Source organism: Canis lupus, chromosome 15 (genome assembly GCF_003254725.2).
Source record: "Canis lupus dingo isolate Sandy chromosome 15, ASM325472v2, whole genome shotgun sequence".
NCBI lineage: Eukaryota > Metazoa > Chordata > Mammalia > Carnivora > Canidae > Canis > Canis lupus.
Window position 1 is genome coordinate 48,255,661 of NC_064257.1, and position 23,219 is coordinate 48,278,879.

Genomic DNA, 23,219 nt, shown 5'->3' on the forward strand with positions numbered 1-23,219 from the left:
TCTAAGACTCAGGTGTCTGAATTGTCTGAATCTCTCTTAAAGAATTTACAGTCCTGTTGGTATGACATCCCTATATAAAATAGAGATCATCTTAGAATGGGTCAAAAATTAATTTTAGTGAAGTTAAATTAAAATGTAATATGTTTGATGTGGAAAGCCAATGTTACCGGGGATAAAGAAAGAGATAACAGTATTAAACTAGAGTGAATCTTCCTAAAAATAGAAGTTGCTCTCAACCTTGAGAGCACAGAAAAGTTTGAGGGCTGGGGCTGTGGAGATGGGAGGTAGGAAAAACATACGAACCAGGTACAGAAGTAAAAATGATTATGGAATGCTTTAGAAGACCAAACATTGGCTATAGCATACAATTCGTGCTTGGAAGTAGTGTCAGATAGCACTACCACAGCCTCCATTGTCCTGCCTCTTCTTGCCCTCAGTTCTTTTACAATCGGAATTGAACCCCTCACTCTGGCTAGTCTGGCCTGCTCATTCCACCTCCTAAGAAAGCTTTTTCAGAGCCCTCTAGGCCGTTTTCTGATCTGACTGGATAGGAGATAAATTGGCAAATGAGTCCATTTTTGTAATAGGTCCAGAATATGGCTCTATATTACTAAATTATTTCACTTCTCACAGGCATGTATCTTATCTCTTGCTTAAAGAGATGGCCGTTCCTTTATTACTTTTAATTGTTATCCCTTCAATACCCAGTCTTGTGCCTTGTAGATGGGAAGTAGTCAATAATACAGTGTGTTCCGAATTGTTTTATCCTGTGTTCTTGAAGACCTGCCTCGACTTAACAGTAGGAAAGAAATGTGAATGCTCTTTGATGAAAGAGACTTTCTCTTTTCTGTTTTTTTATTTAAATCCCCTTTGTGCTTGATGCAGTGCCAGGACCATGTAGCTCAGGGAATATATGTGTGGAAACATGCTCCTGTATACTGGAAGGAATCTACAGATCACATATTCCAAGCCCCTAGTTTTATGAGAAAAACCACTAAGACCCAGAATGGTTAACACATTTCTTGAGGTTAACAAAAATATTTTAGGTGTTAGAATCTAGGTCTCCTCTCTCTAGCGAATGCTCTTTTAATGATGCCTTCTTCTTTCTTGTCTTTGCTTGACAGTACAAGAAAAATTAGCTGGATTCAGGTTGTTCAATCATTGGTCTCTTGATGGCATGCCTCTCTCCTTTTCCTGTTATAGGAATAAAGTAGGAGTAGCTCCTTGGAGTAAGGGGATCTGGCTTCTTCCAAATCCTGCCACTGGATTTGTGCCTTAGAGAATTCACTTATCAGCTTCTGCTTCCACATCTGTAAAATGGAGGTGGGCTTGGGGTTCACCACCACATAAATGCCAGGTCCCTTGTAGTTATATTAATTCAGCAATAGTCTTGGATTATATTGACTTTTGAGTATTTAGGAATGTTCTGTCCTCTTCCTTACTGCTTACACAGTGTTTCCACAGCATTGGCTCCACATAGAAGAGTGTAAGCATGTGTGGGAGTAAGGAGAAGAGAAAGAAATTGGAGAGATGGATCCGAGCTATATCAGATGTAACAGACCTGGTGGTTTCCACTTGTCCTTCATTCTCTAGGTAGCACAGGGTGGAAAAAAACCCAATCATCTCAACAGGATGACTGTGGACTTTGGGACATTAAGAATATTTTTGGTGCCTGATGCCCTATCTTCAGTTCCTCTTTTGTTGTGATCCATTTTGTTTGGTGTGTCAATGTCTGTGAAGCAGGATAATACAAAGAACAAAAAGACAGGTTCTTCCAGAGTCACCAGTGATGGAACAAAGGTTCTGAGGCATTGTGTGAGGAAAACACAGTCTTTCCCCCTGGTGAGGGAAAGAAGTGTGCCCTCTTCACCTCTTCTGAAGTGCTGAGCCTGCCCAGAAGGACATGTTTTTTCTAGAAAAGTCTATACTTTTGGCAGCCGAACTGAAATAGAAAAATTGAGCTTGACCTATTTCCATAGCAGTGTGAGTCTTGCATTGTCCTCTCAGGCAGTATGAAAATCCTTGAAGTGGGAAACTGACAGCAGCAATCAGACACTTGCATTGAGGGAAACATCATGAATTTTAATAGGAGTGCTGCTTCTGGATGAGGTCGGGAGGGGAAAGAGAGCCAAGCCAATTCAAACAAAAGGAGCAGAAGGGGGTTTGCTACGTATACAGCTCATGGCAGTGATGAGAGTAATATTCAAATTATTTATCCCACAATGATGTTGATGATTTAAGAGGGAAGGGTTGCTGAACTCTTGTGAAGTGGAAAGGGTTATGAATCTTCCATGATTATTAATCCCACTGTACTGAAGGCAAGGAAGGCGGCTATATCAAAACGTGACTTGTTAGCAGTAGCAGTCCTCAAACATTGCACCTCAGCTGTACCCGGGAAACGAGCTCCAGGAATCACAGGCACCACTACACAGATTAGTGTTTCCCCCATGGACACACCAGATAAGCACAGACATGCATGCACACCCACAGAGCCAGTTTCAGGATGTCCTTCCTACCAGTCCTTGTTGTGCATGGCATTTCCCCTTCTGAGTAGCCTTCAGCATCCTGTTTGTCCTGGGGTTGGAAGGATTGGAATTGGTTCCCGTTGTCAGTCTTCTTCATGAAAAGTTTGCTTATGGCCTAGATATCCCCAGGTTGGTTTCTCAAGGGCTGAAGAATGTGGAAATGGTGCTGCTGCTGCTAGAACACGGTCCCCTTTCCCTTTGTGCCTGCCGTGCCGCACCCAGACCCACTCGTGTTTGTTCGAAGCTGAGGACCGCTTTTATGAATTAATGCAGCCGTGAGCCACTTTGCTTCTATTTGTTTATATGGCCATGGTTCATTTTAGAAGGGGGACCTGAGTCCTTCTTAGAATAGAAACCTAATCATTTCAGAACCCCCTTCTTCTGGATAAATCATGAAAAAAATTTTTTTTGAAGTGTGAATATGGCACTTAAATAAGCTGCAAACTTTGTTCATCAAGTTCCTCTGTTGGTGAGACTACTTAGCCTGGGAAGATTTCAGCCAAAGACTGTTACCCAAGACAGTGCCGGCTGATTTCCTGAATATTTACTTGGGAAGCACTGAAGAGAATTGCCCCACACTAAACAGAAGCAGCGACTGCCATCTCAAGGTCTTAAGGATGGAACTTACTTGTCGGCCTGTGAGCTGATCCTTCTCCTGTAACCGGAGGAGAGAGGGGTGAGTATGTCTCTGGTGGAGAATTGGGACTCAAGCCAGACTAAGGCAGAACCTTTGAGAAATGGAGGCAAGGAACAGGGCTCTTCTTTACCAGGCTGTGAAGAGGAGCTCATCCTTGGTCCTCTGCCAGGGCTTCTCATCAGCTGGTAGAGGTGGCGGTAAGGACAGCATGGGCCATTTGGCCCAGGTCTCACATATATGAAGCTTTCATAGTTATTCTTTAAAAATTATCATGATGACGGCAACCCCTTTTGGCATTTCTTCCCTATTCTCTAAGCATGTCCCTCCTGTCTGTAGTGCTTGGATACCAAAGTCTACATGTGGTCCCATTTATCTTGATCCTTGCTGTAAGCTGGGGTATTCCCTTTAAGTTGTTTAAGTTGCTAGAGACAAACCAGCTATAGGGGTAGAGGATAGGAGGATGGACTACGTTGTGATAGTAACATTTACGTACATTTGGGATCCTGCTCATGTTCCAATCCTTACTGCTGTGCTGACATGCCTCTGCCTCCCCGTCTCACATCTGTTTTCTGCCTAAGCCCCTCGGTTCTTCGTAGCTATCTCTATGCATATGTTGGTAGTAAAAGCTGCCCCCCCACCCCGGTTAATCTAATACTTTAAACCACTGAACCTAGAGTTCCCCCTGCCTCTGTGCTACTCATCCGTTCATTCACTGAATAAATATTCCCTGAGTGTTCTATACTCCGCCATAGTGCTGGGTGCTCTGGGTACAACAGGAAAAGATGGACAGAGTCTCCAGGTTCTGGATGTTTTCCCCATTCTCCTTGGCTGCTACAAGCTCATGCTGAATATCAAGCTTCCATCTTGATATTCCCTCTGGCTTTATTTACCTGCTTAGGCTCCCAAGTTAACCTTGCCACACTGCCAGAATCCAAGGGCAATTTCTGTTCATACTGATGGAGAAATAATGCACCAAGACATCTTCCTGGAGGGAGGCTGAGAAGCTTCAAAGTTGTGGTAAGGCAGGGTATTCTCTAAGTCACTCAGGTGCCATGATGGATTGGAAAATATCCAAGAAGGAAGGAAGCTCTTCTTTTCAGGCTAAATAACAACCTCCTTGTTGGGAAGGGAATAATCAATCCCAGCTGGAGCAAACAGACCACGTTCCCTTTGCTTTTCCATTCAAATCTAATCTCATGACATGAGTTTCTGACATGAGTAGCATTCTTGCCCAGACTTGTGGCCCCAGGGAAGGGATGGTTATTTAAGACAGCTGGCTCCCTAAGCAAGGCATATAACTTGATGATAAATGCTTACAGACAACTTCCCTTACTTGCTGATTCCAGTTTCAGTTTAATTGACACCCCTGGAGATTTGCAAAAAATAAATAGATGTTTCTTTGAAAGAATATCATTTTGCTGGATGCAAGAAAAAGATAAGAAATTGTGCATGCATACAGTTCATCAGTGTTTTCCAGCTTATGGAATTCTCTGGGGAGGGATTCCTTTTATGCATTCCCTATGAAACGGAAGTTTCCTGTGCCTTTGGAACCTGTCTTGTGTAGAATAAATCTGACATGTGATTTTGGTTTCTTTTGCTTTTGCTTTGTCTTTTGAAAGGAACTATTTCTATGAATTAGTAATTTTAAGGCATCTTGCAGATTTTTTTTTGAAAGTTTAGATATAGGTAAGTTCAAGTTTTAGTAGTTTAAAAATTCTTTTTGCAGAGTTTACACTCCTTTGGGTCAAGAAACCTTTCTTAGGGATGACAGTTATGCCTAAATCTCTAGACCTAAATGTCAAGCATTTGCTGTACATTCCTTTCACATAATTTGAGATGAAGTCTTATAGGCAAAGAAAGCATTGACTCATGCATCTTTTCTTCCGTCTAAGGACATGGGCACTAATAATGTTATAATATCTAAACTAAAGTGAATATTCTAAGAAAACAGGCATTTGAAAGAATTTGGAAGTATTGAGGGTATGCAGTATTTCTTTGCAATTTATCAAAAGTAATAATGGTAGAATGATAATCTTTTAAAAGTTAAATTTTAGGACTGGATCAGCGAGCTGAAAAAGGGAATTAATAAGAACTAAGACCTGGCTAGGTTTCAGAATCAAAATGGGATATAACAAAACAAAACAAAACAAAAAACAAATTGTAGGATGATATATTTAGTATGATACAACTTATATAAAAATTTAAAGACATACTAAATATTTTTGGTTGTCTGTGGATATATTAATCTATAATACAAAGGCTAAAAACATGGCTTGGAAGGGCCCATGATAAATAACTCAGTAGTATTTTCCTATGGTGGTGGTGAAGGAAGGAAGGGAAGAGAGAGTTCAGCAGTGGGGTCTGGGGACCAGAAACAAAAGAGATTTTAACTTTATAATGTTTTATTTCCAGATATTAAAGGGATCCGAGGCAAACATGACATAATAACTTTTGTTAACTCTAGGGGCTGGGCATTATTTGCCTAGTCTTTGGTCTGGTCCTAGATTACTTAAATATATTAAATTACCTTAAAATGAAACAACAAAAAAAGATTTTTATACCTTTATTTTTAAGTTGCATATAAATGGGAGTAGAAGTACACAGTCCATAGATACCACCCTCCTATAAGTATTTGCATGTTTTGAGTGAGTCTTGATAAACACGTAAATCTAAACTGAACTATCTTGTTTTGAATTCTCCTAAATTAAGTACTTGTTCAAATGACTTGCAAATCAGCTATGTATATGTTAGTGTAACAAGTTTTGTCTATGTTTCAGGAACAGGTGCCTTTTAAATAGGAAAATCTAATTGTGGTATTTGCTTCAACCAATATCACTTTCGTTTAAAAAAATGTCATAAATTATTGGAATGGATGGCATGCTTTCCATTTTGGAACAGCCATAGGCATGTAACTTATTCAGAGGATTTCTTCAACTGTGGAAGTGAGACTTTCATCTGCTAAGAAGCTTGGACTTGGGGGAGGGGGGTGGAAACACACTGATTTTCATGTAGGATTTATGTCGGTTTTAAAATGAAAATTTTGAGTCTTTGTCATGTGAAAATAGTTGCAGCTATAGAAACCAAAATCTTATGTTTTCTGCAGCCTAGAACTGCCCCACTTATTTTGGACTCAAGTCTATCCAACTCACCAGGCTGGACCCACATCTTAAAACTAGGGGATTCGCAAAGAAAGTTTGGGCACAGTGTGAAATTGGGGCCCTAAAGTTTATTTTCTTTCCTTCCAATCAAAGCCTGTAGCCCTTACCCAGTTTGCTCTTGCTACATGCGTGCGTTTTCTAAACCTCATCACCCTTAGCCCATGGGACGTCAAATGCAGCAAACTAGAAGCGAGCAGAGGGGATGCTAAAAGGGTAATTGAGTAGTCTTTTGGTATGACAAGTAAAGGTTCAGAGTAATGAGGGAACAGAAAGCTAGCTGAGGACAGGGCACAAGCTGACACCCACAAAGGACCCCCTACCCCAGGTGGGACATGTGTGACTTTCCTCAGGTGCTCCTGGGTGCCCTAAAGCTAAGTGAAAGGCAAAACAAATAGTTAACTTGTAGAGATCGTAGTCCTATAGACAGAAGTCTCTCTTGGTTTGCAAAGTGTCTTAGTGATTTACAAGGAAAAACATTCTTTTCAATAACTTCCTAACTTCCACAAGGAAGCTCCCAACTATCTTAATGTTAATGCTTTACTAGAGGGAAAAACAACCTTAATTTGACAATGGCAAGGCCTCCAATATCTTGTCCTCTTTAGCATGAAAACCTCCCTTTTCCTTACCTCCCCCAACTCCCAAGTATATAATCAGCCACCCCTCGCAACCCTGGCGCAGCAGCTGTTCCTGCCCATGGGTCCAGTCCCTGTGCTTTCATAAAACCACTATTTTGTACCAAAGACCTCTCAAGAATTCTTTTTTTGATCGTTGGCTCTAGACCTCACCCCACCAAACCTAACCTATATTACAAAACTACATCAAGAACATAATGGCAAGACAGGAGAAAAACAATTTAAGATGAAAGCAACGTAAAAAAAGTGGACATGATTCTTTTTAAAAATTTATTAAATAGGGATGATTTTCCTACAAACCTAAATAGCCCTACTATATTATAACGTAGTATTGTACGTTTGTACTCCTAGTGCTCAGTGGTTGGTGTTTTCCAAAACAAGTACAGAATTAACTGAGCGAGTTTTTCTACACTACCTTACCTAATGGATCTCTTTGTCTTGATTCCGAGGATCTTAACTACCTGGATGCACTCACCATAAGTTAAACTGATGCCATAAGGGTGGACTAATCTGATGATGGATTTATATATGCAGAGACTGAATTTCTGGAAAATGTTGCAGGTTTTATCTTCATGTTAAAATTTTAAAGGTCATAATATTTATTAACACATGTTTATACTCTTAGAATTTCCAGTCTGGCAGCAAATGGAGTCCTATTCTAAAACCATATGATTCTAACTTGTGCTTGTAATTTGTTTTTAGAAAAAGCCAATTTGTTTGGAGTTACCAATTTCAGAATTTATTCCATATTCCCTAAAGTATAGGAGGTTGGCCCGAACTTGTACTGACCTTATGACATTACTTAGGAGTTGATCCTTAAAAAGAAAGATAAATCCTAGATACAAGTTTATGTACTTGCCATTCATTTACTTTGTAAAAGTAAGACCTAGAAAAATGGTCTGGTTATCCGGGTTTTGGCATGTATAAAAACTTCTCTGACTTCTCTCAATAAAATCTCTTACGTTATTTTTATAGATTGTAAATCACACTGTTTTCTCTTTAGGGAGACAGTGTGTGGTCAAGTACAATGACTACGTTCCAGGTCACACTGGCAGCGTTCAGATCTCAGCTCCTCCTCTGATTGTTTGACCTTGAACAAGTTACTTAACCTCTGAGCCTTTGTTTCTTGCGTAAATTGGAAATCACAGTGCCTACTTCACAAGGTTGTTCTGGGGCTAAATGAAATTCATGTGTAAATGAGCCTCTTTGTGTACAGTGTGTAGTTAGGTATTCCATACTTGTTCCCTTTCCCTTTCTGTTGGAAACAGAAAAATTTGGATTAGAAAATTGCCCCCTTTTACTTTGGTTCTCAGTTGCCTCTACTGTGACACTTATGAATTGATATATGTGTTTATTATGTGAAGATGGTGGAGCCTGGAGAGCACTGACTCCAGTTCTAGTCACATCTGCTTGCAAACATTCAGCTCCAGCTTCTCCAGAATTAGAGGAAGACTCATGATGGTTGGCTTAATATGTTTCTTTTGACATCCTTACCTAAATTCCTTTTTTAGTTTGTTTTGTTTTTATCACTAGGTTTCATGCCCTGTGTGGAGCCCAATGTGGGGCTCTATGCAGGGCTCCACCTCCTGACCCTGAGATCAAGAACTGAGCTGAGATCAAGAGTTGGATGCTTAACCAACTGAGCCACCCTGGCGCCCCAGTGAATTCTTTTAAATTCTTGCTGCAGCCTCCTTCCAGTGGTGGAAAGCTCTAGGGTAGATTTGAAACTTTTTCCTGTAGGAATGAACACTGGGGCCCTGGAGCAGTCAGAGGGTCAGCTTAGAAATGACTTCATTTCTAGGAAGAGTGATCATTGTCTTTCCTCCAGAATACATTTGGTAGCCAAATATCTATAAATTTTTCAAGAGATTTTCATCCTGTTGAGATAGAGGTATTTCCTGAAACCAAATCTGTGGTCTCAAGATTCTGTGATTTGTTGTGATTGATGAACAGCCAGCTATTATTTATGAAGAGGCTACAGTAGGAGAGGGAAGGCAAGGTCCAGTATTTTTTTTACTGGAAACAAACTAAATGTCGGGAGTTGTCTATTTGAGAAGCCCTTTACTGTCAAGTACTGTCGTCTCTTAGCTTCAGTCCTGTTTCCATGGCAACCACAGGGTCACCAGTGGCTGGCTGAATGGTTTTACAGGAAGCTGAAAAACATTGCTATTCTAAGTAGCTTTCTTTTTACTGTACAAAGGGATCCTTCCCTTACTGTAGGCCAGCCAACATTTACTGGGAACAAAGCAGGCTATTTATGCCGATTGTATTCTGGGTAGAGGGTAAAAAAATGGGGAGACCCACAGGCCCTGCTTACTGACCTGTGAATTGGTTTTTCTGATTGTTATTCCTAGCATTTTGGAATAACCAAATAACATATCTTTTCTTTATTTCATTTTCTTTATTTCTTTATTTCATTTTTGAGTTTTCCTGTTTGTGTTAAGCAGTTCTAAGGATAGAACTGGTTTAAAAAAAAAGTGGTGTGTGTGTGTCTGGTATAATATTTGTTATGATGAAATCAACCTGCTGAATTTATGGCTTTCAAATATTTATGAGGGCAGTGTATTTAACAACAAAAGAAAGTGTCCCATGCTAGCAATAGAAACAGATGATTACTCAGTAGTTATTAGGCTTATCCTTTAATGTATGTTAAAATTGTCTTTTTTGGCTTTTCTTTATGTCTTAAAAAAACTTGTATTTCCATTTGTTTATGTGGTAGAAAAATTACATATGGCAGACTAGTTTTTGGGGGTTCAAAATTAAATGCAGTTCCTTTTTGGCAATTTATGACTTAAGTCTGTTTCTTAGGAAAAGAAATCAAGGTTACCAGTGCAGTTCCATTAAAAGCTGACATAATAATATTAGTTTCAGATATGAGCCCCTTACTGGACTTTTCTGAGCTCCTTCAAATCCTCTTTAGAAGTAAGTTAGAAAATTTTTTGTTGTTCTTCTTTACTCTTCAGTGGAGATGGCTTTTATTTTATTTTATTTTATTTTTATTTTTTTTGGAGATGGCTTTTAAAACTGAACTCTGATAATGAAAGCCTTTAATTTCAACAGATGTGGACTATTGTTCCTAATCTGTTTCTTTCTTTCATACACACAGTTAAAGAAAATCCATAAAAAACTCCAGTGTGTGTTTTAACTCCTGATATCTATCATCTTGTTGCTGGAAGGCTGGGTCCAGCCGAGAGGGTCCCTGTGTACATGCAAGATAGAAATCAAATGCAAGCCAGCAGGAGGAAGTGGTGAAAGAAGAGTTTATTGAAGGTGTAGAGAGAATGCAGGTAAAGACAGAGCATCTGGGAGACTCAAGAATAGAGAGTCTTGTCTTTATTGGGGTCTGGGTTTTTTTTTATTGAGGGTTGTGGTCTGGTGTACATGTCATCTTAGATATCCAGGACGGGTTAGAATAAAGATGAAGACCCAGGTGTTACTCCTTGGAGCCAGGGGGTCTTGGGGTGGATATAGTGCCAGTGGTCTGGAATATGCATGTGATGTCTTCTTAGTCATTCCTTAGATGTTATCTATTGTGCTGGAAGACCTCAAAGAAATCGTTAACTCCTTGTCCCTTACAAGGAGGACATACCTTAAGGCATGTATAGGTCAGGGGTGCAGGTCCTAGCAAAAGTAGAAGCAGGAAAGGAAGTGAAAAGCAGATTTTCATGGAGTCCTTCAGTTTCCCCATCTCAATCCCATTTCTTCTATAAAATGTCACTCTTGTTCTGCGAGATGGACTTCAAGGAAGCCGAGATTTTGACCCTGACTATATTTAGGTAAATTAATGCCAGATTAAACTAGTCCTTTACTGAGATCCAATGATGTTTCGTCTGCATTTTTATTAGGTCTTGGAAATTTTTAACAGATAGTTTTGGAAAGTATCTCAAGAGACCTTTATTTAATACATCCTCAAGTCTGACTATCACCAAGTGGTAGATTTAATAGCAAATTGCTTTGCTTTAAATGTCCTCTACCAAATGGTTGTAATAGTAGATTTCTTCAGTAGTTTTTCTGAGGTAACCCTGAAATAATGATGAAAGGGATTTAATTCCTGAAAGAGCTTGCATGATCTAAAATGAGTTTTTAGAAGTTATTTTAAGGTGTTTAAAGCCAAAATGTGATCAAGTATTTGTTGATGTTGGGGGAGGTCATCAAGATGTGACTGCTGATCGACCCATGAGCAGAATGTGAGTGATCAGAGGCTCCTTACCCCATCCCCTGTCCTTGGAATGTGGGTTCTGTTTGCCTTCCCCACCCTAAGGCTGCTCCAAAGACATAGCCTTGAGATAATGTCTGTAGAGAACATCTGCCTGGTATATATGTCTGAACCTGGCTAAAACCTCTATGTGAACTTTCAAGATTTGGCAGCATGTGTAGGGATCCACTTGTCTTGCTGCCATGCAAAACAAGCCTCATATGGAAGTTTCCTTTGCTGGTTAAAACTGTCACCTCCCAACTTGGAATGGCCTGTCTCTTTTTTTGGTTTCTCCCTGCCCACCGAGTAAGGGACCAGTTTCAGATTTCATCCAGGAAGATCTTGAGAAGGTTTTGAACCAACAGCTGAATTTTTTTTTTTTTTTTTTAAGGCGCTATAGGATTTGACTGGTGTGTTCAGAGTTTATAGGTTATACTGGCATAGAAAACCAATATCATGAATCTGGAAACAAGGACTACCTTGCATGATTGATTATGAGTTGATAGGAATTCATTGAAGGAGTATGAAGTGGAGCCTCTAGAGAAGGGCTACTTGGAGTGAGTGGGACTCAGCATTTCATTAATTCAACAGGAATTTACTGAACAAACCCTTTTTACCAGATGTTATGTACTGTGCTGGAATTATAGTAATGAACAAGACAGTGTCCCTACATGTATGGAGCGCACAGTCTGGTGAGAGGTCCAGACACAAAGTCCAGGCAATTACTTCAATGATAATGTCTATGTTGGGTGAATTACAGAGTATTAAGGGAATAGCTGGATTTGGAAGGAGCAAAAAGATTTTGTTGAAGATTTCTTTGAGGACCTATGAGCCTGAAACTGAAAGCATTCCCGGTAGACATTGCTATTTACCCACTTAAAATAGTGTTTCCTTTTTTATGCACTTAACTTTTCAGAAACAGTCTCCAAAAATATAAATAAGCTTTTCTTAGAAACTAAAATATTTACATTTTAGAATTTTATAGTAAGAAGAGATCTTAGAGAAATACAAACTGTTTTACCACCAGCTCCTTCGTAACTCTGGAAAGGATGAGAAATGCAAGATTTCCAATGGGTCAGGAAATAGACACCAATGGGTCAGGAAATAGAGACCTCCTCTAGTTCAGAATGTGCGTCCAGGGAAGATTACATCCCTGTGTCCTCTACCTTTTTTCTTTTGAGGAAAAATTTTATTCTCCTATATGCATGCATGATATCTTGTCAGACCTCAAGCCTTCATATCTGTTTCAATATCCTTTAAAAGAGAACAAATAGGGAAATCAAAACGTAATCATGGCTGTTAAATAATCTATTAATTTATGTAATGTATTAAGAACAGCACTCAAATTATGGCTGCCACCTACTCACCCCAATCTAATTAATCTGTCTCGTGAATGATAGGAAAAATTACTGTTTTTAAATGGCCCACATTCCTTTGGAAAGCTTAGAGACTCCCATCAGTACATTATTTCTCAGTTGGATGTTTCTCCATTAGATCCTCCTGATTGCTTTAATTTTGTACCTTAGCAGAAATATTACTTCCCCATCATTCATGTTGCTTCTTTCATTAGCCACAAAACGTCTATTATTTCTGAAGAGCTTCTTGTATTGAAGAATTTAGAAGCAGACAGTGAGAGGTCTTCTAAACTGATAAACTTTCCTCACCTTTGTTAAGGACTTTGAGATGTTATTCATGGTCCTGATATATTCTTTTCTGAGTCAGATTTACTAACATGGCCCATAACTTAATGTTAAAGTCTAGTTTTTAAAACGTATGAATGAAGGAACAAGACCACCACAGTTAAAGAACAAGAGATATATTTAAAAAAAAACATAAAAGTTAGAATTATGTAAATTCAAATATACTCAAATATATGAAATATGTGAAATATTCAAATATATGAAATATTCTAAAAGTAATGGATATTTTACTTTATGGGATGCTCATTTGTGCTTCTTTATAACTGTTGGAGTGTTCTTCTGTCATAGTCTCCTCTTACTGTGACATTTTGAACCACTGTTACTTTTCTTCTCAGTTTCTACGAATAGACTGTGCTTCTTGCCTCTTGTTTAAGCCTGGCATATTGTAGGCACTTGATTAACTTAGAATGAATATACAGTAATTAATTAATGTGACTCCCATTGGTGAGAAATAGTTATTGTAGCTTACATCAGACTCCAGCATTTTATCAGATATTTGACTTTGAAAAGTATTGACTGAGTTTGTGACACTACTAGGAACAATTAAATATGTAGTCCATATGCTTGTAAAATGTAAGCATGGGCAAAGAATTACTATATTATATTTGGAGGCCTAGTGGTACACAAATATAATTTTAGCGTAAAATTGGAATGGTATTCTTGCCTGCCTTATCTAAAAATGTTAACATTTATGTGTAAAGCTTACATATATAGATATAAACTGGTGCTTTGCTCTGATATATTACATTTAAGTCAAATCTCTTTTTTTCTCTTTTATAATTATTCCAAGATGATCTTGGTAGAAACTATTTTTTAATGTGTGTATATAAACACAATCTTATGTATTTTATAAGTATATGTATACAATGTGTGTATTTATATGTACATGAATTACATTTCTGTGTGTTATTTCTGGGACTTAATCAAGTTAATATCTTAATTTTAAAAAGGATATCTTATCGCTTTTGTCTGTAATTTTCTACAAGTCAAGACTATGAGAGGAACGTTTCCAAGTTGTCAATGGTATTTCCTGGGAAGATACATAATTCATTGAACTTGTAGGAAAGCATGTACTTATTTTGTTTATACTTATAGAAAGATTATCCATTAAGTTAAATTTAAAAAGTCTATGAGTCCATGAATTAGTGAAGAAATAACAGCTACCTTTACGTGTGATCACATTTAGTCTTTAAGGATGAAATGAAATTGGTATCTTGCCCAGGCTTTCTACGTGTAAAGAGGCAAAGGCTCAGCAGCGTAGTGCTCTGCTCCAGACACACGTAAGTGCTCAGCTCAGCAAATGCTTCAGGGTTTGACAGTTGTATTTTATTTTATTTTTATTTTTTATTTTTAGGTAATATGTATACCCAATGTGGGGCTCAAACTCACAACCCTGAGATCAAGAGCCTCTTGCTCTACCAACTGAGCCAGCCAGATGCCCTTGACATCTGTATTTTAGATGACATTATAAATGGAGTTTCCTCTACAATGAAAGTGAAAACAGAACTGAAACCTCATCCTCCTTCTGCAGATATTATTTCGGTTTACATTTAATCATATTCATCAATTTCCTTGTCTGCTGGTGTTTCTAGTGCATTTTAAGTTTACAGTTTAGTGGAACATAGTAGTGACAGTTCAAACAGTCCATGACTATATTATGGAAAATGTGAACAGACTTGTATTTTAAATCAGCAGCAGTAGAGGGAGAGAATATTCCCATCCATTCCTTATTTACTCATTATCGATACAGTCTAGTTTTTTGTATTATCTATGTTCATATAGATTTTCTTCTCTTGCCTAGTTAGATGCAACCGCATGACACAGTAACAATGCCAGCTTCAAAGGTTTTTTTTTTTTTTTTTTCCTAAAACAATATATGGACTGGCTAACTTCTTTCATTTTAGAACCAAGAATTTTTGTCATGCAGACTGTGGGATCCCGAGTGGACCCTTAATGCTGCTTATGGGGACATCATTGTTTCTTCCTCAGGACAGTGCACTAGATTCCTGGGGTGTGTTGGGGAGGTGCAGCAGAGGGTTTAGGGCCAGGACCCAGATTGGAAGGTGGGGCTCCCCTTTTGGTTAGTGACACTACACTGTACGGTGTCTATAAATAAGACCCTTTGCTGGGGACACAGCAATGACCAAGTCAGACCTGTTCCTTTCCTTTTGGAGTGGAGGCAACAGGTATTCATTAAACTAGTAATGAGTAACTCCCCACAATCCCAGATTGCAATTTTTTATCTTTTCTTCCTCCTTTAACCTGCTATACCTCCTCTCCCAGCCTTTCTCTCAGTTGATGACTTTGTTTCCATTTTCCCAGTGAAGTAAGAAGTAATCCGAAAACGTCCAGCAGCCCCACCACTATGTGTTCCCATCTAGCAGCTTCTGCCGAGGTTCCCTTACTGGGGGAGACTGACCATAGTCTCACATGAGGTCAGTCCCTCCTCCTGCACTCTGTTCCTATCTCCTCTCTCTTACAGAGGGACACAGCTCCAGCAGGTCTCCCCTATCTTCCTTGCATCACCATTTTTTCCCTACTCGATCATTTCAATAGCATAGTAATGTGTTTTGTTCTCTCATCTTTAAAAAATAGGTTCAGCTCACCACGGACTCCATTTCTTCCTTAAAAAAAAAAAAAAAAAAAAAAACATGATTTATTCATGAGAGACACACAGAGAGAGGCAGAGACTCAGGCAGAGAGAGATGTGGGCTCCCTGCCGGGAACCTGATGCAGGACTCGATCCCAAGACCCTGGGATCACAACCTGAACCAAAGGCAGGTGCTCAACCTCTGAGCCACGCAGGTGTCCCTCCATTTCCTCCTCCTGCCATTTTCCCAGTCCTATGCTCTACCTTTTCAGTCAAAGCTCCTTGAAAGAGTTGTCTATACTCATGTCTCCAGTTCTTCTGCTATCCTCTATTAAAGCTCTCTGATTAGACAGTCTCTTCAACCACTCCATTAAAACTATTTTCATCTTTAAGATCCCACTAATCTCTGTGTTGTTGATTCAATGGTTACTCCTCAATATTAATCTTACTCTGTTGGTAACACTGACCCAGGTGATTGCTCTCTCCTCCCTCCTCCTTGAAACCATTTCTTAGCTTGGTTTCCAGTGTGCTACAAACTTGTTTTTCTTCCTTCTGTACTGGCTGCTCCTTCTCAATCTTCTTTGCTGGTTTTTCTTTTTCAGCTTGACTTTGTAATGTTACTGTGCTTCAGAATTCAGGCTTTAGATCTTTTCCTTATGTGCATTCATTGCCATAATTCATCTCAAGATTTTAAATATCATCCATATGCTGGGGAGTCCCGAATTTCCGTCTCTTGCCCAGATCTCTCCTGTGACATTCAGATTTGTCTGTGTCCAACTTTCCATCCAGCACCTCCACCTGGGGGTTTAATAGGCATTTCACAGTTAATGTTCCAAATCTGAACTTATGAGCCCCTTTCTACCACTAAACTTGTCCATTATCTTATATTTTCTCCTGTCAGAGTTAATGACATCATCCCCTTAGTGGCTCAAACCCAAACCCCTGAGCCATCATAGTCTTCTCTCTCCTTTCATATTCCCATATCCAAAGGAGTGGTGTAGCCCCCTCTCACTACTTCTACTCCCAACACCTTTGCACAAACCACTCTAACCTCTTGCCCGATTAGCAATAGCCTTTAACGATGCTTTCCATCCTTGTCCCTTTCCAGTCTAATCTGAGCATATGTGATCCTGTTAAAAGGGAAGTCACACTGTGATGGTCTTCTGCTCTGAAGCCTCTACTGGTTTTCCATCTCAGAGTAAAGCCCACGTCCTTACCAATGGCTGACAGGGCCCTATGTCATCTGCTCTACCTCCCCTTCCGTGTATCATCCATTCTTCCCCCTCTTTTACTGTATTCCAGGACTGTTTTTTCAAGAACATGCCCAGCCTGATCTCTTCACAGGGTTTTCCCATATTCTGTGCTTTCTGCCTAGAACACTTTCCCCACATGCTTATTCCTTGATCTCTATTAAAGTTTTGTTCAAATGTCACCTTTGCATGAGGCATCCTCTGACCACCCATTCTACACATTCACTATTCTTGTCTTTGCTTTATCTTTCTCCATAGCACTTACCACCTTTTTATATTTACTTACACATTTTTATTGTGCTGCTTTTCACAATTGCTCTGTAAAGGTAGGGGTTTTTGTTTCTTTTTTAAAATTTCTTTGCTAATATTTCTATAGCACCTAGAATGGTGCCTGGCACATAATAAATGCTCAGTACAAATTTGTTGAATTAAGTGGAGACAAGAGTTGTTTACTATTTTGTGAGGTATGTCAGGGTCCTGAGTCAAAATACATGTTTGTTTAAATCAGTTGTGTCACTCGTTCATTTTATACCTACCATTCCTTGAGAGTGTTTGGGGCAAATCTGAACCTATTTGATAGTTATATAATTTGGTTAACTATTTAACCAAATATATGTTTATGGGCTAGAATCTGAATCAAAGGATGGAAAACATCTTATGGATACAATGTTTGGAAATCCAAACTTCTATTGACAGGTGGAATCATTAGAAGATTGATTAGGAAGATCTAAATTGAACTGCTGCAGGAAAAAAAAACTTAAATCTATTATAGTCCTTATATGTGTTAAATACTTTTATTCCATATAATCAACTTAATTGTTTGGCATTTATTCCCTAGTCAAAATACCAATATTTCCTTGCTCAAATCCTCCTAAGTACTAGAGGAGTGATTTCTTAAAACTTTATTATTAGGAAAAGAGTATTTTAAAAAAAGAGGAAATCATATAGCCAATTGAAAAATGGGGAAAAGTGTACAAAATCCAGGAGGATATTTCTCATAATCACTGGGATGAGTGGATGAATGTGATTGCTGCAGTGGGTCCAGTTTCTGTGCAATCTGAAACTGATACAGTATGTGTGTTGGTAGATTGGGGGGAGGGCTGAAAAAGGAATATGAGATTGAGACTATACATTTAGGTACAGGTCTTTGGAAGGGCCCCGAAACTTCCTCTGATCTTAACGATAATGTTGATGGAGATGAGTGTTGATACATTGAGCCCTTAGATGCCCAGCACTATTCCAAGCAGTTTTCATATATTATCCCCCAAAGCAACCTAAGGCGTACTGTACCAGAGGTACAGAAAGTCATGTCCAGGGTGGCCCAGCTGGGAAGGGGGAGAGTGAGGAAGGTTAGAAATGAAATTAGACTGAGAGCAGAGACCTCCATCAGCCTCAGCCCTGCCACCCATTAATTGGGGGTCATGGAAAACATCACTCTACCTTGCATATATGTCCTCAACTCTGTTTAGGAACAGAAATATTGATGCCAGCTATGAACTCCTTATTCTGTTGTTCTCAGGTCAGGGAAAAGTGTGTGGAAGTCCTTTGTGAAGAGTAGAGTGCTTCGAAATGTAGTGTGATATTAAATTACTTTTCATTCCAATACAGTATTATAGGTGAGGCTTGCAAATATAATGAATTTTGTTGACTTTTTATTTCACTTATAATGTTTCTAATTCTAACATTTTTAATTTATCTCTTAGATGTGAATTTTTTTTTCTCTTTAGGTTACTTGTCTGCAAGACTTTTTTGGTGATGATGATGTTTTTATTGCTTGTGGACCTGAAAAATTTCGTTATGCCCAAGATGACTTTGTCCTGGATCACAGTGGTAAGGCAGTTTTTTGACCATCTTGATAATACCCCTGAAGCAGAGGCTTGGGGCTTCGTCAGTTGGCAATGTTAAGTGGTCTGGCCTGTTGAAGAAAGGATGACATTGGTGGTACTCTTTTTGAACTAATGAAGGCAGAAAATAAAATGAAAACATTGACCTAGCTGTTAAAAACAACCTAATTCAAATAACTTTCATTTTTAGACTAAAACAAGTTATGTTTTTACTGCATTGTGTTGCCTCTGAAGTGCATTTCCTGCCCTGTTTCAGAACAGTGGCTGGCTGTGCCACCTTAAATATATGGGTTTTATTGAATCTGAAATGGTTAGTTATACATTTTCTGTGTGCATAATGAGATAGATAAAATGATAATAACTAAATTGTTAATAGCATTTGCCTTAGATTTCTTTTTACCTCATTGTTAGCAGCTTTAAAAAAGAAACCAACATGCCTTGTTCATATGTGCAGGAAAAAAATAAAGCTTTTTTCATTGATGGAATAAGAAAAATCCCTTTCTCCGATGTATGGAGTTTTCAACTTTTTAGCAATTACCGCAGTGATTTCAAGTGTTACTGATTCTGGGAAAATGGCTTTACTCTTTGTCTTGAATTAATTTAAACTTATCGTAGTAATAGTGATTATTTTAGCTGATAGTAAAGTCAACTTCCTCCTCAAATGTGGTAAAATCCATATACAGACATAACATTTCACATAGGAGAGTGATGTAAAAGATACAGTCTCACTCTTTTATTTCGTGAATGAGGAAAGTTGGCTTTTCAAAATTAGCCTGACAGTAGACCCTTTCCAGTTGTAGTGATTCTGACTGTCCAGAACTAGAGAAACATGTCATGAAATGAATACTGTGATCCAGAAACATGTTAAAATTCAAGATGAGATATTTTGTGGTACCAACCTTCTTTGTATAATTCTTCTCTGTCATACTATGTCAGTTATCCTGGGGATGATTTATCTTCTTTGTGCTTAGGGCTCGCTTATCTGTACTTTTCATTTTGTTTCATTTTTTTCACTGCTGCCAAATTTCATTGAGGGTTTCTGTACCATTTTATGTTCTTTGGGCTAGCCCTGCTTTAAACTGGTTATACTACTGGAAAGGATTGCAGAGAATGTCCTTTTGTATCATGTGTGCTGATGCTCTCCCCTGTTCTCATGGATACTGGAGGTTGACTGAAATGTACATTTACATTATCATCTGTATTTGACATCTCTCTTGATTTTAGCTTCATAAATATTCCTTTATGAAGGAATATTTCATAATATTCCTTTGATGTCAATCAATATTAGTAGATTTGAAAGTGGAGACACTGAAACATGATGCTATCTCCTAGGTTGTAACATTAATTTGGCTAACAAAAACAAAATGTTTATTGAGCACATACTATGTATGTACTCCATGTTTTACGTGTATGTTGTAAACTTACATAAGCTAGTTTTATCATTCCTGGTTTTTGTTGTTAGCTATTGATGGGCTCCAAGAGTGAAAGGTGGATGAAGGCTACTGATCTCTTCCCTCTCAGTTGCCAATTATTAACCTTCTGCAAACTGGGGATATTTGGCTTTTTCAAAATCATAAGATTTTGTGAGGATTAAATGAGTCAATATACATATAAAGCTGTTAGAAGAGTGCCTGTTGTATGTGCTATTGCTCTCGTTATTGTTGTTGGGAACGTTTTCATACCACCACCAGCAGGTCATAGAATTAGACCTAATTCTGCCACTGTTGTTATTTATTCAGAGGAAAAGTTGTGTTTCTAACTGGTTATTTAACTTGTCTTTTAATCTTAACAAAGTCCTAACTTTCTATCCTTTTAAGATTCTGACATCTTGCATTAAAGAGTCATTAAAATGCTAAACGCATTTTAGCCAAGTAACAGAATCCTCCTTCAAGAACTGGCTTCAGGACTGACTGAGCCCTAAAACTAAGCTCTAGTTGTTGGTTCTCTAGATTTATACTTGTGCTTATGAAAGAGTGGCCGTGCCTTTACGATTGTTTCTACACACACACACACACACACACACACACACTCACACTCCTACTCCTGTTTAACATCCACGATGCTAATTAACTAAAACTGAGGTTGCTACAGCCCCTTCCACATAAGATTTTGATTAGGGTCTTTCAAATGCTAACTAGCCCCCCTGGTGTGTATTGTCCTGATTAGTGGACTTCACATGTTAATTTATTCCCCTGAGGAATAGATTAAAACCAATCCACATTGTAATCTTACTGCATAAATTGAAGTATTTTAACGTAAATGACAGACAATATGTTATCTAATTTAATCTTTATAACAAGCCTACGAAACAGATTTTATTCTCAACCCAATTTCATAGAGAAGATAACTGAGGCTTAGAACCTGAGGGCCCCCCGGTTAACAGTTAACAAAATCAAATCCATGATTCGTTCAAAATCTTCATGATTCCAAAACCCACGTTCTTAATTATTCAAATTAGCAGTGATTATTTTAGCTGCAATTAGTTTGAATTATCTAAATGCTGTTCTATTTAGTGATTTATGGAAAAAACAAAGTTATTGTTTAAAGCTAGCTTCCTCCTTTTTGATGCTCCATACTTAGGGAAAGTGGAAAATAAGACAGTAAAGAGTCCCATACCCTTTCAAAATAAGATTATCAGACAGTTTGGAGAGAAAAAAATTGTAGCCTTTTGCTATCAATACTGACTAAAAAAGGAAGTTGCCTATGTTTAGATTAGGCTCTATGTGTGTGTGATCAAGTTAGGACATGGGGATTTCTGTGTTCCATAGGAACTTCACTAGAACAATGAGATGGTCTGCAAGATGCCTAGTCTAACGACTAAGAAGGATAAACCTCAGGTGTACTTTTGGGACAGTTGCTTTGTGTGTTAAAGTTGTTTAACAATAACAGAAAATGATCAGGTAATCGTTCTAGGCAGGAAACTAGATTCACATTTAATCTTCCCTTGATTAGTATTTAAACTAGATTCCATTAATACCCTTTCCTTCCTTTCTAGAATGTCGTGTCTTGAAGTCATCTTATTCTCGGTCCTCAGCTGTTAAGTATTCTGGATCTAAAAGCCCTGGGCCCTCCCGACGCAGCAAATCACCAGCTTCAGGTAGTTAGTCGTTCTCCTTCAGTTTCTTTAATTATTATAACTAGTAGCCTTTCCCATGTTTATATATGCAGCCAGGTTCTAAAACATGTAAATGACATGATTTTTAAAATAAAAAATTTAAGCCTGTTTCTCAAAGTTGTTATAAATCTGCTGAGACACTTGTTTTATTCTGACACATTTTCTCAAGAACAGTCAACACCTAGAATTTTCTGGTACATAAGTAGAAGTGTTTCATATTTGGACCACAGCGTACTGTATTTTTAACTTTGTGCTATTTGATTGTGGATGTTCTTCTCTTACAGGTTTAAAACATACATATACACATGTGACACAGAATGGATTTACTTGATAAGTTTCACAGGCTTTTCCTTCTTTAAGCAATTTAATAGTTGTAGTGATTATTATCGGAAATTAGTGCTTATTTAAGGTCTGACTTACCTGTAATTAAGTTTTTTTCAGGTTGTAGCCCTGCAGATTTGTCATCACTTTGACTGTTTGGGGGACACCTTTTGAAAAGCTAAAAACATCTATAAATATCTTGATGTGTTATTTCTATAAGGTTCGTTTATAGTAACTATAAGTAATTTTGCTGATACCCCTTCCTACTAAGGAAAGGATTGTGAAAAACCATGATTTTACATGTAGGAAATCTAGAACATGTAAAAGTAGTATCAATAAAAACTGTTTCAAGCATCAGACCCTATAAAAGGCTGAGTTTTTTGGACATTGTACTTTTCACTGCTTCCCCTTCAGCACTCACCCCTCACCCCACTTTCCTTAGGTCGAATTGTTTACCCTTTTTTTGTATACGTATTCCGACCTGCTGAATAACTGCTCTCCTTACTGTCTCCTCTTTGTATTCACTGAATGTGCACAGTAAAGAGGGGTGGCCACCACTCCAGTGCCTACTCTGCAACCAGATCCCCAGGTGAGCCATGATTAGGATGGCTTTGTCGCTCTGCTGGGTTTTTGTTTTTGTCTTTTGCCACATTTCTGTTTCCTTTTGCTCCATTTCCATGAACGTATCTGGCTTGTACCGGGGTACATCTGTGCGCTGTGGAGGGCTCCATGGTGCACAGGATGCCTCAGCCTCCTTTCTTTATCAGAGAACCAGTCACTGTCAGAAGATTGCCGATTGCCTCTCTGTACGAAGTGATCAAGGAGGCATACCACCTCAAAGGGTCTATCTTGGAGTTAATTTTGGAAAATATTCTGTTATTGACAAAGGACTAAAGTTCATTGGTGATATGAAAATAGCCATAGAATTAAACTTTTCTGTCTTACCTTCCTCCCCTTCTGTTTTTTACCTTCTTCCCCACCCTACAGCTAATAGGCCCAACACTCTTTCTAAAAATATTGATAGTATGAATATTTTTTAACTGAAATCATCTCTGTGCTATGAAGCTTATTTCAAATCATGCTTTCTATAAAGTATCTCAAACACTAGGAAAGCTAATATAACATGAAATTTGCATAAATACAATTACCTGAGCTTATCCAATAGTAAATGTAGATTTTTGTCAGGTTCTTAACTTTCATTTTAGCCATAGGTTTACATGTGTTTATCATATCAGTAAAATAAATGGAAGTG

The 23,219-nt window shown here is 38.3% G+C and overlaps 1 protein-coding gene across 15 annotated transcripts in view; it reads left to right on the plus strand.

The window, feature by feature from the left end:
- Positions 1 to 23,219, plus strand: part of DCLK2 (doublecortin like kinase 2) — a 246,421-nt gene that overhangs the window by 73,474 nt on the left and 149,728 nt on the right. For 11 of the 15 annotated variants that reach the window (XR_007402338.1, XM_049094197.1, XM_049094201.1 and 8 more), the window contains exons 3-5: positions 18,415 to 18,517; positions 21,527 to 21,628; positions 22,506 to 22,556. Coding sequence is in view for 14 of the 15 variants with exons in the window: in XM_049094197.1 (XP_048950154.1) it covers positions 18,415 to 18,517; positions 21,527 to 21,628; positions 22,506 to 22,556 (256 nt within the window). In the remaining variant the exon portion in view is untranslated. The remainder of the gene's footprint in view (positions 1 to 18,414; positions 18,518 to 21,526; positions 21,629 to 22,505; positions 22,557 to 23,219) is intronic. The other 4 variants (XM_049094199.1, XM_049094198.1, XM_049094203.1 and 1 more) reach the window with 1 other exon arrangement.